This window comes from Salarias fasciatus (assembly GCF_902148845.1).
Source record: "Salarias fasciatus chromosome 23 unlocalized genomic scaffold, fSalaFa1.1 super_scaffold_20, whole genome shotgun sequence".
NCBI classification, from domain to species: domain Eukaryota; kingdom Metazoa; phylum Chordata; class Actinopteri; order Blenniiformes; family Blenniidae; genus Salarias; species Salarias fasciatus.
Window position 1 is genome coordinate 18,533,264 of NW_021941230.1, and position 15,374 is coordinate 18,548,637.

The 15,374-nt window shown below is 61.1% G+C and overlaps 1 protein-coding gene across 1 annotated transcript in view; it reads left to right on the forward strand.

Annotated features, from left to right (window-relative positions):
* LOC115383911 (alsin-like) overlaps window positions 1-15,374 on the forward strand; it is a 44,971-nt gene that overhangs the window by 23,457 nt on the left and 6,140 nt on the right. The window contains 7 exon segments of the mRNA XM_030086113.1: window positions 4,031-4,098; window positions 4,259-4,325; window positions 5,011-5,186; window positions 6,838-6,903; window positions 6,984-7,082; window positions 7,157-7,321; window positions 7,405-7,533. Of these exon segments, the coding sequence (XP_029941973.1) occupies window positions 4,031-4,098; window positions 4,259-4,325; window positions 5,011-5,186; window positions 6,838-6,903; window positions 6,984-7,082; window positions 7,157-7,321; window positions 7,405-7,533 (770 nt within the window).

A 15,374-nucleotide genomic window follows, 5' to 3' on the forward strand; every position in this document is an offset into this window, starting at 1 on the left:
GGCCAGCTGTCTGAGCTCGCCGCCAGTGTTTGATGGTGGTTTCCTCTGGAGGAGCAGGACGGACGCTCTGGCGCATTCACATCGTTCAAAAAGGCGCTAAAACTCACTAAATCCCCTGGAAAACCCTCCAGACCACCTTTACTGATGCTTTAAGACCTGGTTTGAAAAGAAGAGCGAGTCTCCAGTCTGCAGGAAGTTTCCTCCAAAGGTGAGGACCTCAGAGGTCTGGATCACTCAGTAGACCTCTTCCTGAGGACCTCAGAGGTCTGGATCACTCAGTAGACCTCTTCCTGAGGAACTCAGAGGTCTGGATCACTCAGTAGACCTCTTCCTGAGGACCTCAGAGGTCTGGATCACTCAGTAGACCTCTTCCTGAGGACCTCAGAGGTCTGGATCACTCAGTAGACCTCTTCCTGAGGACCTCAGAGGTCTAGATCACTCAGTAGACCTCTTCCTGAGGACCTCAGAGGTCTGGATCACTCAGTAGACCTCTTCCTGAGGACCTCAGAGGTCTGGATCACTCAGTAGACCTCTTCCTGAGGACCTCAGGGGTCTGGATCACTCAGTAGACCTCTTCCTGAGCACCTCAGAGGTCTAGATCACTCAGTAGACCTCTTCCTGAGGACCTCAGAGGTCTGGATCACTCAGTAGACCTCTTCCTGAGGACCTCAGAGGTCTGGATCGATCAGTAAATTAAGGTTACAGACTCACCAGCATTGTGCATATTTTATATCACCACTGAAAAAGAGACAAAGGAATAAATCGATTGTAGTTATGATAGTTTTCACGTCCGCCCGGAAAAACATGGACTACAATTCAGTTTGACCTGCCAGTCCGAGCGGCATCAGTGAAGACACTTCCTGTTTCAGAGCACACTTCCTGTATCACTTGAAGCCTGAAGGCCGTTCATGATGGCGAGTGGCTGCAGGATGAGGGTTTATATGGAAGCCAACAGTCACAATTCGCCACTAATCCAGCGTGTCTGATCCTTAAGACGCCGTAAAAAACACCCGTTTCGTAAGTCTTCAGGTCCATTTGGTGACGCTGATGCTCGGAGGACGTGAGGTTGTTGATGGAGAAGAGGTGGTTGAAGGAGTCGTGGTGCTCTGGCTTCAGGTGGGCGGAGTTTTATTAAAAAACGGGCGTTTTTACGGCGTTCCACAGCCTTCAGCAAACGCACATATTTTACATGCGTTTTATTAAAAATGGGCATTTTTTATGGTGTTACTAAAAAACTGACGTTTTTCCGGCGTTTTATTAAAAAACGTGCATTTTTTACGCCGTTTTATTAAAAAATGGGCGTTTTTATAGCGCTATAAAAAATGGGTGTTTTTTACGTCTGTTTTATTTAAAAAAACGGTCGTTTCTTACGGCGTTTTAAGGATCAGACACGTTGGATTAGTGGCGAATTGTGACTGTTGGCTTTCCATAGGTTTAGTCTTCCTGGTTCCCCCCATCCTCCTGGCCCCCACTCGCCCCCCTGCTGTTCGAGGACGCACCATCACAAGCAAGGCTCCATCTCCGCTTCATTTGCTTTAAGTTCACATAGTTGATGAGATGAAGAACCTGGCCGAGCCTGGCGGAGCCTGGCGGAGCCTGGCCGAGCCTGGCCGAGCCTGACCGAGCCTGACCGAGCCTGACGGAGCCTGGCCGAGCCTGACGGAGCCTGGCGGAGCCTGCCGGAGCCTGGCGGAGCCTGACGGAGCCTGGCGGAGCCTGACGGAGCCTGGCCGAGCCTGACGGAGCCTGACGGAGCCTGGCCGAGCCTGGCCGAGCCTGGCCGAGCCTGACGGAGCCTGGCCGAGCCTGGTGGAGCCTGGCCGAGCCTGGCCGAGCCTGGCCGAGCCTGACGGAGCCTGGTGGAGCCTGGCTGAGCCTGGCCGAGCCTGGCCGAGCCTGACGGAGCCTGGTGGAGCCTGGCTGAGCCTGGCCGAGCCTGGCCGAGCCTGACGGAGCCTGACGGAGCCTGGCCGAGCCTGGCCGAGCCTGACGGAGCCTGACGGAGCCTGGCCGAGCCTGGCCGAGCCTGGCCGAGCCTGACGGAGCCTGGTGGAGCCTGGCTGAGCCTGGCCGAGCCTGGCCGAGCCTGACGGAGCCTGACGGAGCCTGGCCGAGCCTGGCCGAGCCTGGCCGAGCCTGACGGAGCCTGACGGAGCCTGGCCGAGCCTGGCCGAGCCTGGCCGAGCCTGGCCGAGCCTGACGGAGCCTGGCCGAGCCTGGCCGAGCCTGGCGGAGCCTGGCCGAGCCTGGCCGAGCCTGGCCGAGCCTGGCCGAGCCTGACGGAGCCTGACGGAGCCTGGCCGAGCCTGGCCGAGCCTGGCCGAGCCTGACGGAGCCTGACGGAGCCTGGCCGAGCCTGGCCGAGCCTGGCCGAGCCTGACGGAGCCTGACGGAGCCTGGCGGAGCCTGACCGAGCCTGGCCGAGCCTGGCGGAGCCTGGCGGAGCCTGACGGAGCCTGGCCGAGCCTGACGGAGCCTGGCGGAGCCTGACCGAGCCTGGCCGAGCCTGACGGAGCCTGGCGGAGCCTGACCGAGCCTGGCCGAGCCTGACGGAGCCTGACGGAGCCTGCCGGAGCCTGGCGGAGCCTGACCGAGCCTGGCCGAGCCTGACCGAGCCTGGCCGAGCTTGGCGGAGCCTGACGGAGCCTGACCGAGCCTGTCGGAGCCTGACGGAGCCTGACCGAGCCTGGCGGAGCCTGACGGAGCCTGGCGGAGCCTGCCGGAGCCTGGCGGAGCCTGGCCGAGCCTGACGGAGCCTGGTGGAGCCTGGTGGAGCCTGGTGGAGCCTGGCGGAGCCTGGCCGAGCCTGACGGAGCCTGGTGGAGCCTGGCGGAGCCTGGCCGAGCCTGACGGAGCCTGACGGAGCCTGACGGAGCCTGCCGGAGCCTGGTGGAGCCTGGCCGAGCCTGACGGAGCCTGCCGGAGCCTGGTGGAGCCTGGCCGAGCCTGACGGAGCCTGACGGAGCCTGACGGAGCCTGACGGAGCCTGGTGGAGCCTGGCGGAGCCTGGTGGAGCCTTGACTTGTGATGCTGGTGTTCTCCATTAGCTGCACTGCTGTCTGTGGTCCCGTCCTCGTGTCGTCCTGCACCCCTGGTCCTCCGTCCCCTGGTCCTGCTTTGCTTCAGGCTTTGTAGCGCCACATTATGTAATAATGGAATAAATTTTCACATCATTATGTAATAACTTGCCACATTTTGTAATAAAATTCTTGAACGCAATAAAAAATAATTTTTAATATTTTTTTTAAATTAAGACACATTTTGGTGGTTTATTACATAATGCACCAAGTTATTACATTTTCTTCCAAAAAAATTTTAACACTCGCATTTTGTAATAACCGGTGCAATATGGAACAACTTATTACAAAATGCGGCAAACTTTGTTACACATTGCGTTCAAGAATTTTATTATAAAATGCGGCAAGTTATTACATAATGATGTGAAAATGTATTCCATGATTACATAATGCGGCGCTACAGGCTTGTTGTGCAGCTGGACAGAAGTTCTGTGTTGGTCCGTCTGCAGCAGCTGTTGAAGTCTGAGCCAGTGGATTGAAATGTGGAGGACGTCTGTGGGGAGTTTAGTTTCTCATCTCATTATTTAAAAAATGACTTTTGACAGCATCACGTTCAGCGTTGCACGATAGCATGCATGTTTTCATGTGAAGTCACACGTTCAAAGGTGCGGCGTTGCTTCCTGTCATGTTCCTGCTCTCTGGAGAGTCCTGCAGGGTGCCAGGTTTAGACAGCCCTCCACTGGCAGTGACCAGCAGGTGGCGCTCCACCGGCAGTAACTAACAGCAGCAGTAAGAGTAACTGCAGCAGTAGTGGCAGCAGTAGTAGTACTAGTAGTAGTACTAGTAGTAGTAGTAGTAGTAGCAGTATGTGATGTGATGTGGCAGGAGTCTCATCTCTTCCTCCTGTTGTTCCTTCATTACTCGTCATCGTCACTCCTGTTGGACCTCCGGTCCTCCTGTTGGACCTCCTGTCCTCCCTGCTGACTGCTGTTTGTCCTCTTCTCCTCCTCCAGTTCTCCACCCATCATGTCTTCCCTGTGTCCACTCTGTGGGTGGAGCCTGTCCCCGAGGAGGACGGACTGTAAGTGTTGTGTCTTCTGGACTGGACCGTCACATCTGGACACAGAACGGTGCTCGGTTCACATGCTGTCTATCAGTGTGAGATGAATCCCTGAGTGTGTGTGTGTGTGTGTGTGTGTGTGTGTGTGTGTGTGTGTGTGTGTGTGTGTGTGTGTGTGTAGGTTTGGACTGAAGGTGGTCACACCAGAGGAGACGTTCACACTGCTGGCCTCGTCGTCCTCAGAGAAGGTCGGTCTGTGCGACCTCTTTGTGACCGCTGCAATCTCTGTGTGACCTCTGTGTGACCTCTGTCCCCTGTATGACCTCCATGTGACCTCTGTCCTCTGTGTGACCTCTGCAACCTGTGCGACCTCCATGTGACCTCTGTGTGACCTCTGTGTAACCTCTGCAGTCTCTGTGTGACCTCTGCGATCTCTGTGCGACCTCTGTGACCTCTGTGTGACCTCTGTGTAACCTCTGCAGTCTCTGTGTGACCTCTGCGATCTCTGTGCGACCTCTGTGCGACCTCTGTGTGACCTCTGTGTAACCTCTGCAGTCTCTGTGTGACCTCTGCGATCTCTGTGCGACCTCTGTGTGACCTCTGTGCGACCTCTGTGTGACCTCTGTGTGACCTCTGTGTGACCTCTGTGTAACCTCTGCAGTCTCTGTGTGACCTCTGCGATCTCTGTGCGACCTCTGTGCGACCTCTGTGTGACCTCTGTGTAACCTCTGCAGTCTCTGTGTGACCTCTGCGATCTCTGTGCGACCTCTGTGTGACCTCTGTGTGACCTCTGTGTGACCTCTGTGTGACCTCTGTGTGACCTCTGTGTGACCTCTGTGTAACCTCTGCAGTCTCTGTGTGACCTCTGCGATCTCTGTGCGACCTCTGTGTGACCTCTGTGCGACCTCTGTGTGACCTCTGTGCTCCACCCAGATGAAGTGGCTTCGCTCCATCAGCCAGGCGGTGGAGCAGGCTCTGGGTGGGGCGGGGCAGGACGGAGGGGGCGGGGCTCCGCTGTCCAGGACGGCGTCCTACACCTTCTACAAAGAAGGACGGCTGAAGGACGCCACGTATGACGGAGGCTGGCTGAGCGGGAAGCCCAGCGGCAGGTAGGGCGGCGTGCCGGCTGCTGGGGTCACGGCGAGGCGGTGGTCTGCTGGGGTCACGGCGTGTGGAACGCCAACGGAGTCAGATTTCACCACTAATCCAAGGCGTCTGATCCTTAAAGCGATACTTCAACATTTTGGCAAATCGGCTCTTTTAGCACAACTCCTCAGTCATTTGAACAGCATCCTTACATTTTTTGTGAGGCGAGCTGTTGTTTATCCAGAGGTGAGTTGGGGAAGGTTTTCAGGACGGACACAATGGAAGTGGACGGTATTTTTGTTCCCCCTCGTCAAACTCATCAAATACACAATCCAACAACCCCAAAACACTTTGGTGGACACGTTATAATCCACACATTCACTACGCTGTGGAACATTAATGCAAAATGACCAGATTGAGTTGTTTCTGTGAAGACTGCTAAGACGGAACTACTTACTAAACATGGCGTCTGGGCGTAGTGATTTCAGAAGAAAAAGTAGTTCCCAGTATTTGCTTCAGCGTCGTAACGCTACAGTATTATGTGTTGGTGTTCCACAGCGTAGTGAATGTGCGGATCATAACGTGTCACCAAAGTGTTGTGGGGTTGTTGGATTGTGTATTTGATGAGTTTGACGAGGGGGAACAAAAATACCGTCCACTTCCATTGTGTCCGTCCCGAAAACCTTCCCCGACTCGCCTCTGGACAAACAACAGCTCGCCTCACAGAAACAGTCAGTCTGCTGCTCTGATGACTGAGGAGTTGAGCTAAATGGGCCGATTTGCCAAAATGTTCAAGTATCGCTTTAAGACGACATAAAAAATGCCCGTTTTTTTAAATTAGATGCCATAAAAAACGCATGTTCAGACAAATCAAAGGCGCATATTTTACGCCGCTCTTGCCGAAGGCTGTAGAACGCTGAAAAAAACGCCCATTTCTTAATAAAAAGCCGTAAAAAACGCGCGTCTTCCTGTAATAAAACCGGTGTTTTTTACGGCGTTTTATCAAGAAACGGGCATTTTTAAAGAAAAAAAAAAAGCGGGCGTTTTTTCCGACGTTCTACAGCCTTTGGCAAGAGCGCCATAAAATACGGGCGTTTGATTTGTCGAAACGGGCGTCTTTTACGGCGTCTTAAGGATCAGACGCGTTGGATTAGTGGCGAATTGTGACTCTTTTGGCTTTCCGTAACGGCGAGGCGGCGGTCTGATGGGGGGGCGCGCCGGTCTGCTCGGGGTCACGGTCTGATGGGCGGGGCCCCGGTCTGTTCGGCGGCGGTCTGACGGGACCTGGTCTTGGTCTGACGGGACCTGGTCTTGGTCTGACGGGACCTGGTCTTGGTCTGACGGGACCTGGTCTTGGTCTGACGGGACCTGATCTTGGTCTGACGGGACCTGATCTTGGTCTGACGGGACCTGATCTTGGTCTGACGGGACCTGGTCTTGGTCTGACGGGACCTGGTCTTGGTCTGACGGGACCTGATCTTGGTCTGACGGGACCTGGTCTTGGTCTGACGGGACCTGATCTTGGTCTGACGGGACCTGGTCTTGGTCTGATGGGACCTGGTCTTGGTCTGACGGGACCTGATCTTGGTCTGACGGGACCTGGTCTTGGTCTGACGGGACCTGGTCTTGGTCTGACGGGACCTGGTCTTGGTCTGATGGGATCTGGTCTTCCAGGGGAGTGCTGACGTGGCCCGACGGCAGGACGTACACCGGAGCGTTCAGGGACGGGCTGGAGGACGGGTGAGTCCCGGCACACACTCTTCACTCTGATTGGTTCGTCAGACTTGACCGCCGCCCCCTGGTCCTGTGTGTCCTCGCAGCTTCGGGGAGTTCGTCTCCCCCAACAAGACGCTCAACAAGAGCGACGTCTACCAGGGCCAGTGGAGGGACGGGAAAATGCACGGCCTGGGGACCTACCGGTGAGTCTCCAGCGTTCCTGGACTGAGGACAGGTCAGAGGTCAGACTGCAGAACGGGGAGCTCTGGTTCCTCAGGTACGCCAGCGGCGAGGTCTACGAGGGGTCCTTCCAGGACGGCGTGAGGCACGGCCACGGCACGCTGAGCACCGGGAAGCTCAACACCTCGTCCCCCAGCGTCTTCGTCGGCCAGTGGCAGCAGGACGCGAAGACGGGATACGGCGTCTTCGACGACATCACCAAGTACGCTCCCGATTGGCTGAAGGATCGGTGGCCTTCTCCTCGTCAGAACGTCTTTTCACCAAAACACTCTGCTGTCTGTGCAGAGGAGAGAAGTACATGGGCATGTGGCAGGACAACCAGAGGACGGGCCCCGGCGTGGTCGTCACCCAGTTCGGCCTGTACTACGAGGGAGCCTTCAAGGACAACAAGATGATGGTGAGAGCCGCCGACGCGTCAACGCCTCCACGGCGTCGGGGCGTTCTGGCGTCGGGGCTTTGATGTGTCGGGGCGTTCTGGCGTCGGGGCTTTGATGTGTCGGGGCGTTCTGGTGTCGGGGCGTTCTGGCGTCGGGGCTTTGACGTGTCGGGGCGTTCTGGCGTCGGGGCTTTGATGTGTCGGGGCGTTCTGGTGTCGGGGCGTTCTGGCGTCGGGGCTTTGACGTGTCGGGGCGGTCTGGCGTCGGGGCTTTGACGCGTCGGGGCTTTGACGTGTCGGGGTGTTCTGGCGTCGGGGCTTTGACGTGTCGGGGTGTTCTGGTGTCAGGGCGTTCTGGCGTCGGGGCTTTGACGTGTCGGGGTGTTCTGGCGTCGGGGCTTTGACGTGTCGGGGTGTTCTGGCGTCGGGGTGTTCTGGTGTCGGGGCTTTGACGTGTCGGGGTGTTCTGGCGTCGGGGCTTTGACGTGTCGGGGTGTTCTGGCGTCGGGGTGTTCTGGCGTCGGGGCTTTGACGTGTCGGGGTGTTCTGGCGTCGGGGTGTTCTGGCGTCGGGGCTTTGACGTGTCGGGGCGGTCTGGCGTCGGGGCTTTGACGCGTCGGGGCTTTGACGTGTCGGGGTGTTCTGGCGTCGGGGCTTTGACGTGTCGGGGTGTTCTGGCGTCGGGGCTTTGACGTGTCGGGGCGTTCTGGCGTCGGGGCTTTGATGTGTCGGGGCGTTCTGGTGTCGGGGCGTTCTGGCGTCGGGGCTTTGACGTGTCGGGGCGGTCTGGCGTCGGGGCTTTGACGCGTCGGGGTGTTCTGGCGTCGGGGTGTTCTGGTGTCGGGGCTTTGATGCGTCGGGGCTTTGACGTGTCGGGGCGTTCTGGCATCGGGGCTTTGACGCGTCGGGGCTTTGACGTGTCGGGGTGTTCTGGCGTCGGGGCTTTGACGTGTCGGGGTGTTCTGGCGTCGGGGCTTTGACGTGTCGGGGTGTTCTGGCGTCGGGGTGTTCTGGTGTCGGGGCTTTGATGCGTCGGGGCTTTGACGTGTCGGGGCGTTCTGGCATCGGGGCTTTGATGCGTCGGGGCTTTGACGTGTCGGGGTGTTCTGGCGTCGGGGCTTTGACGTGTCGGGGTGTTCTGGCGTCGGGGCTTTGACGTGTCGGGGTGTTCTGGTGTCAGGGCGTTCTGGCGTCGGGGCTTTGACGTGTCGGGGTGTTCTGGCGTCGGGGCTTTGACGTGTCGGGGTGTTCTGGCGTCGGGGCTTTGACGTGTCGGGGCGTTCTGGCGTCGGGGCTTTGATGTGTCGGGGTGTTCTGGTGTCGGGGCTTTGACGTGTCGGGGTGTTCTGGCGTCGGGGCTTTGACGTGTCGGGGTGTTCTGGCGTCGGGGCTTTGACGTGTCGGGGCGTTCTGGTGTCAGGGCGTTCTGGCGTCGGGGCTTTGACGTGTCGGGGCGGTCTGGCGTCGGGGCTTTGACGCGTCGGGGCTTTGACGTGTCGGGGTGTTCTGGCGTCGGGGCTTTGACGTGTCGGGGTGTTCTGGTGTCAGGGCGTTCTGGCGTCGGGGCTTTGACGTGTCGGGGTGTTCTGGTGTCGGGGCTTTGACGTGTCGGGGTGTTCTGGCGTCGGGGCTTTGACGTGTCGGGGCGTTCTGGTGTCAGGGCGTTCTGGCGTCGGGGCTTTGACGTGTCGGGGCGGTCTGGCGTCGGGGCTTTGACGCGTCGGGGCTTTGACGTGTCGGGGTGTTCTGGCGTCGGGGCTTTGACGTGTCGGGGTGTTCTGGTGTCAGGGCGTTCTGGCGTCGGGGCTTTGACGTGTCGGGGTGTTCTGGCGTCGGGGCTTTGACGTGTCGGGGTGTTCTGGCGTCGGGGCTTTGACGTGTCGGGGTGTTCTGGCGTCGGGGTGTTCTGGTGTCGGGGCTTTGATGCGTCGGGGCTTTGACGTGTCGGGGTGTTCTGGCGTCGGGGCTTTGACGTGTCGGGGTGTTCTGGCGTCGGGGCTTTGACGTGTCGGGGTGTTCTGGTGTCAGGGCGTTCTGGCGTCGGGGCTTTGACGTGTCGGGGCGTTCTGGCGTCGGGGCTTTGACGTGTCGGGGTGTTCTGGCGTCGGGGCTTTGACGTGTCGGGGTGTTCTGGCGTCGGGGCTTTGACGTGTCGGGGCGTTCTGGCGTCGGGGCTTTGATGTGTCCGGGTGTTCTGGCGTCGGGGCTTTGACGTGTCGGGGCGTTCTGGTGTCAGGGCGTTCTGGCGTCGGGGCTTTGACGTGTCGGGGCGGTCTGGCGTCGGGGCTTTGACGCGTCGGGGCTTTGACGTGTCGGGGTGTTCTGGCGTCGGGGCTTTGACGTGTCGGGGTGTTCTGGTGTCAGGGCGTTCTGGCGTCGGGGCTTTGACGTGTCGGGGTGTTCTGGCGTCGGGCTTTGACGTGTCGGGGTGTTCTGGCGTCGGGGCTTTGACGTGTCGGGGTGTTCTGGCGTCGGGGTGTTCTGGTGTCGGGGCTTTGATGCGTCGGGGCTTTGACGTGTCGGGGCGTTCTGGCATCGGGGCTTTGACGCGTCGGGGCTTTGACGTGTCGGGGTGTTCTGGCGTCGGGGCTTTGACGTGTCGGGGTGTTCTGGCGTCGGGGCTTTGACGTGTCGGGGTGTTCTGGCGTCGGGGCTTTGACGTGTCGGGGTGTTCTGGCGTCGGGGCTTTGACGTGTCGGGGTGTTCTGGCGTCGGGGTGTTCTGGCGTCGGGGCTTTGACGTGTCGGGGTGTTCTGGCGTCGGGGTGTTCTGGCGTCGGGGCTTTGACGTGTCGGGGCGGTCTGGCGTCGGGGCTTTGACGCGTCGGGGCTTTGACGTGTCGGGGTGTTCTGGCGTCGGGGCTTTGACGTGTCGGGGTGTTCTGGCGTCGGGGCTTTGACGTGTCGGGGTGTTCTGGCGTCGGGGTGTTCTGGTGTCGGGGCTTTGATGCGTCGGGGCTTTGACGTGTCGGGGTGTTCTGGCGTCGGGGCTTTGACGTGTCGGGGTGTTCTGGCGTCGGGGTGTTCTGGCGTCGGGGCTTTGATGCGTCGGGGCTTTGACGTGTCGGGGCGTTCTGGTGTTGGGGCTTTGACGTGTCGGGGTGTTCTGGCGTCGGGGCTTTGACGTGTCGGGGTGTTCTGGCGTCGGGGTGTTCTGGCGTCGGGGCTTTGATGCGTCGGGGCTTTGACGTGTCGGGGCGTTCTGGTGTTGGGGCTTTGACGTGTCGGGGCGTTCTGGCGTTGGGGCTTTGACGTGTCGGGGTGTTCTGGCGTCGGGGCTTTGACGTGTCGGGGTGTTCTGGCGTCGGGGCTTTGACGTGTCGGGGTGTTCTGGCGTCGGGGCTTTGACGTGTCGGGGTGTTCTGGCGTCGGGGCTTTGACGTGTCGGGGTGTTCTGGCGTCGGGGCTTTGACGTGTCGGGGCGTTCTGGTGTTGGGGCTTTGACGTGTCGGGGCGTTCTGGCGTTGGGGCTTTGACGTGTCGGGGTGTTCTGGCGTCGGGGCTTTGACGTGTCGGGGTGTTCTGGCGTCGGGGCTTTGACGTGTCGGGGTGTTCTGGCGTCGGGGCTTTGACGTGTCCGGGGTGTTCTGGCGTCGGGGCTTTGACGTGTCGGGGTGTTCTGGCGTCGGGGCGGTCTGGCGTCGGGGCTTTGACGCGTCGGGGCTTTGACGTGTCGGGGTGTTCTGGCGTCGGGGCTTTGACGTGTCGGGGTGTTCTGGCGTCGGGGCTTTGACGTGTCGGGGTGTTCTGGCGTCGGGGTGTTCTGGCATCGGGGCTTTGATGCGTCGGGGCTTTGACGTGTCGGGGCGGTCTGGCATCGGGGCTTTGATGCGTCGGGGCTTTGACGTGTCGGGGTGTTCTGGCGTCGGGGCTTTGACGTGTCGGGGTGTTCTGGCGTCGGGGCTTTGACGTGTCGGGGCGTTCTGGCGTCGGGGCTTTGACGTGTCGGGGTGTTCTGGCGTCGGGGCTTTGACGTGTCGGGGTGTTCTGGCGTCGGGGCTTTGACGTGTCGGGGTGTTCTGGCGTCGGGGCTTTGACGTGTCGGGGTGTTCTGGCGTCGGGGCTTTGACGTGTCGGGGTGTTCTGGCGTCGGGGGTGTTCTGGCGTCGGGGCTTTGACGTGTCGGGGTGTTCTGGCGTCGGGGTGTTCTGGCGTCGGGGCTTTGACGTGTCGGGGCGGTCTGGCGTCGGGGCTTTGACGCGTCGGGGTGTTCTGGCGTCGGGGCTTTGACGTGTCGGGGTGTTCTGGCGTCGGGGCTTTGACGTGCCGGGGTGTTCTGGCGTCGGGGCTTTGACGTGTCGGGGTGTTCTGGCGTCGGGGCTTTGACGCGTCGGGGCTTTGACGTGTCGGGGCGGTCTGGCGTCGGGGCTTTGACGCGTCGGGGCTTTGACGTGTCGGGGTGTTCTGGCGTCGGGGCTTTGACGTGTCGGGGTGTTCTGGCGTCGGGGCTTTGACGTGTCGGGGTGTTCTGGCGTCGGGGCTTTGACGTGCCGGGGTGTTCTGGCGTCGGGGCTTTGACGTGTCGGGGTGTTCTGGCGTCGGGGCTTTGACGTGTCGGGGTGTTCTGGCGTCGGGGTGTTCTGGCGTCGGGGCTTTGATGCGTCGGGGCTTTGACGTGTCGGGGCGTTCTGGCGTCGGGGCTTTGACGTGTCGGGGTGTTCTGGCGTCGGGGCTTTGACGTGTCGGGGTGTTCTGGCGTCGGGGCTTGACGTGTCGGGGTGTTCTGGCGTCGGGGTGTTCTGGCGTCGGGGCTTTGACGCGTCGGGGCTTTGACGTGTCGGGGTGTTCTGGCGTCGGGGCTTTGACGTGTCGGGGTGTTCTGGCGTCGGGGCTTTGACGTGTCGGGGTGTTCTGGCATCGGGGCTTTGATGCGTCGGGCTTTGACGTGTCGGGGTGTTCTGGCGTCGGGGCTTTGACGTGTCGGGGTGTTCTGGCGTCGGGCTTTGACGTGTCGGGGCGGTCTGGCGTCGGGGCTTTGACGTGTCGGGGTGTTCTGGCGTCGGGGCTTTGACGTGTCGGGGTGTTCTGGCGTCGGGGCTTTGACGTGTCGGGGTGTTCTGGCGTCGTGGCTTTGACGTGTCGGGGTGTTCTGGCGTCGGGGCTTTGACGTGTCGGGGTGTTCTGGCGTCGGGGTGTTCTGGCGTCGGGGCTTTGACGTGTCGGGCGGTCTGGCGTCGGGGCTTTGACGCGTCGGGGCTTTGACGTGTCGGGGTGTTCTGGCGTCGGGGCTTTGACGTGTCGGGGTGTTCTGGCGTCGGGGCTTTGACGTGTCGGGGTGTTCTGGCGTCGGGGCTTTGACGTGTCGGGGTGTTCTGGCGTCGGGGCTTTGACGTGTCGGGGTGTTCTGGCGTCGGGCTTTGACGTGTCGGGGTGTTCTGGCGTCGGGGTGTTCTGGCGTCGGGGCTTTGACGTGTCGGGGCGGTCTGGCGTCGGGGCTTTGACGTGTCGGGGTGTTCTGGCGTCGGGGCTTTGACGTGTCGGGGTGTTCTGGCGTCGGGGCTTTGACGTGTCGGGGTGTTCTGGCGTCGGGGTGTTCTGGCGTCGGGGCTTTGATGCGTCGGGGCTTTGACGTGTCGGGGCGTTCTGGTGTTGGGGCTTTGACGTGTCGGGTGTTCTGGGCGTCGGGGCTTTGACGTGTCGGGGTGTTCTGGCGTCGGGGTGTTCTGGCGTCGGGGCTTTGATGCGTCGGGGCTTTGACGTGTCGGGGCGTTCTGGTGTTGGGGCTTTGACGTGTCGGGGCGTTCTTGCGTTGGGGCTTAGACGTGTCGGGGTGTTCTGGCGTCGGGGCTTTGACGTGTCGGGGTGTTCTGGCGTCGGGGCTTTGACGTGTCGGGGTGTTCTGGCGTCGGGGCTTTGACGTGTCGGGGTGTTCTGGCGTCGGGGCGGTCTGGCGTCGGGGCTTTGACGCGTCGGGGCTTTGACGTGTCGGGGTGTTCTGGCGTCGGGGCTTTGACGTGTCGGGGTGTTCTGGCGTCGGGGCTTTGACGTGTCGGGGTGTTCTGGCGTCGGGGCTTTGACGTGTCGGGGCTTTGACGTGTCGGGGTGTTCTGGCGTCGGGGCTTTGACGCGTCGGGGCTTTGACGTGTCGGGGTGTTCTGGCGTCGGGTCTTTGACGTGTCGGGGTGTTCTGGCGTCGGGTCTTTGACGTGTCGGGGTGTTCTGGCGTCGGGGCTTTGACGTGTCGGGGCGTTCTGGTGTTGGGGCTTTGACGTGTCGGGGTGTTCTGGCGTCGGGGCTTTGACGTGTCGGGGTGTTCTGGCGTCGGGGTGTTCTGGCGTCGGGGCTTTGATGCGCGGGGCTTTGACGTGTCGGGCGTTCTGGTGTTGGGGCTTTGACGTGTCGGGGCGTTCTGGCGTTGGGGCTTTGACGTGTCGGGGTGTTCTGGCGTCGGGGCTTTGACGTGTCGGGGTGTTCTGGGCGTCGGGGCTTTGACGTGTCGGGGTGTTCTGGCGTCGGGGCTTTGACGTGTCGGGGTGTTCTGGCGTCGGGGCGGTCTGGCGTCGGGGCTTTGACGCGTCGGGGCTTTGACGTGTCGGGGTGTTTCTGGCGTCGGGGCTTTGATGTGTCGGGGTGTTCTGGCGTCGGGGCTTTGACGTGTCGGGGTGTTCTGGCGTCGGGGCTTTGACGTGTCGGGGTGTTCTGGCATCGGGGCTTTGATGCGTCGGGGCTTTGACGTGTCGGGGTGTTCTGGCGTCGGGGCTTTGACGTGTCGGGGTGTTCTGGCGTCGGGGCTTTGACGTGTCGGGGTGTTCTGGCGTCGGGGCTTTGACGTGTCGGGGTGTTCTGGCGTCGGGGCTTTGACGTGTCGGGGCGTTCTGGCGTCGGGGCTTTGACGTGTCGGGGTGTTCTGGCGTCGGGGCTTTGACGTGTCGGGGTGTTCTGGCGTCGGGGCTTTGACGTGTCGGGGTGTTCTGGCGACGGGGCTTTGACGTGTCGGGGCGTTCTGGCGTCGGGGTGTTCTGGTGTCGGGGCGTTCTGGTGTTGGGGCTTTGACGTGTCGGGGCGTTCTGGTGTTGGGGCTTTGACGTGTCGGGGCGTTCTGGCGTTGGGGCTTTGACGTGTCGGGGCGTTCTGGCGTTGGGGCTTTGACGTGTCGGGGTGTTCTGGCGTCGGGGCTTTGACGTGTCGGGGTGTTCTGGCGTCGGGGCTTTGACGTGCCGGGGTGTTCTGGCGTCGGGGCTTTGACGTGCCGGGTGTGTTCTGGCGTCGGGGCTTTGGACGTGTCGGGGCGTTCTGGCGTCGGGGCTTTGGACGTGTCGGGGTGTTCTGGCGTCGGGGCTTTGACGTGCCGGGGTGTTCTGGCGTCGGGGCTTTGACGTGCCGGGGTGTTCTGGCGTCGGGGCTTTGACGTGTCGGGGTGTTCTGGCGTCGGGGCTTTGATACGTCGGGGCTTTGACGTGTCGGGGCGTTCTGGCGTCGGGGTGTTCTGGCGTCGGGGCTTTGATGCGTCGGGGCTTTGACGTGTCGGGGTGTTCTGGCGTCGGGGCTTTGACGTGCCGGGGTGTTCTGGCGTCGGGGCTTTGACGTGCCGGGGTGTTCTGGCGTCGGGGCTTTGACGTGTCGGGGTGTTCTGGCGTCGGGGCTTTGATACGTCGGGGCTTTGACGTGTCGGGGCGTTCTGGCGTCGGGGTGTTCTGGCGTCGGGGCTTTGATGCGTCGGGGCTTTGACGTGTCGGGTGTTCTGGGCGTCGGGGCTTTGACGTGTCGGGGTGTTCTGGCGTCGGGGTGTTCTGGCGTCGGGGCTTTGATGCGTCGGGGCTTTGACGTGTCGGGGCGTTCTGGCGTCGGGGCTTTGACGTGTCGGGGCGTTCTGGCGTTGGGGCTTTGACGTGTCGGGGTGTTCTGGCGTCGGGGCTTTGACGTGTCGGGGCGTTCTGTGT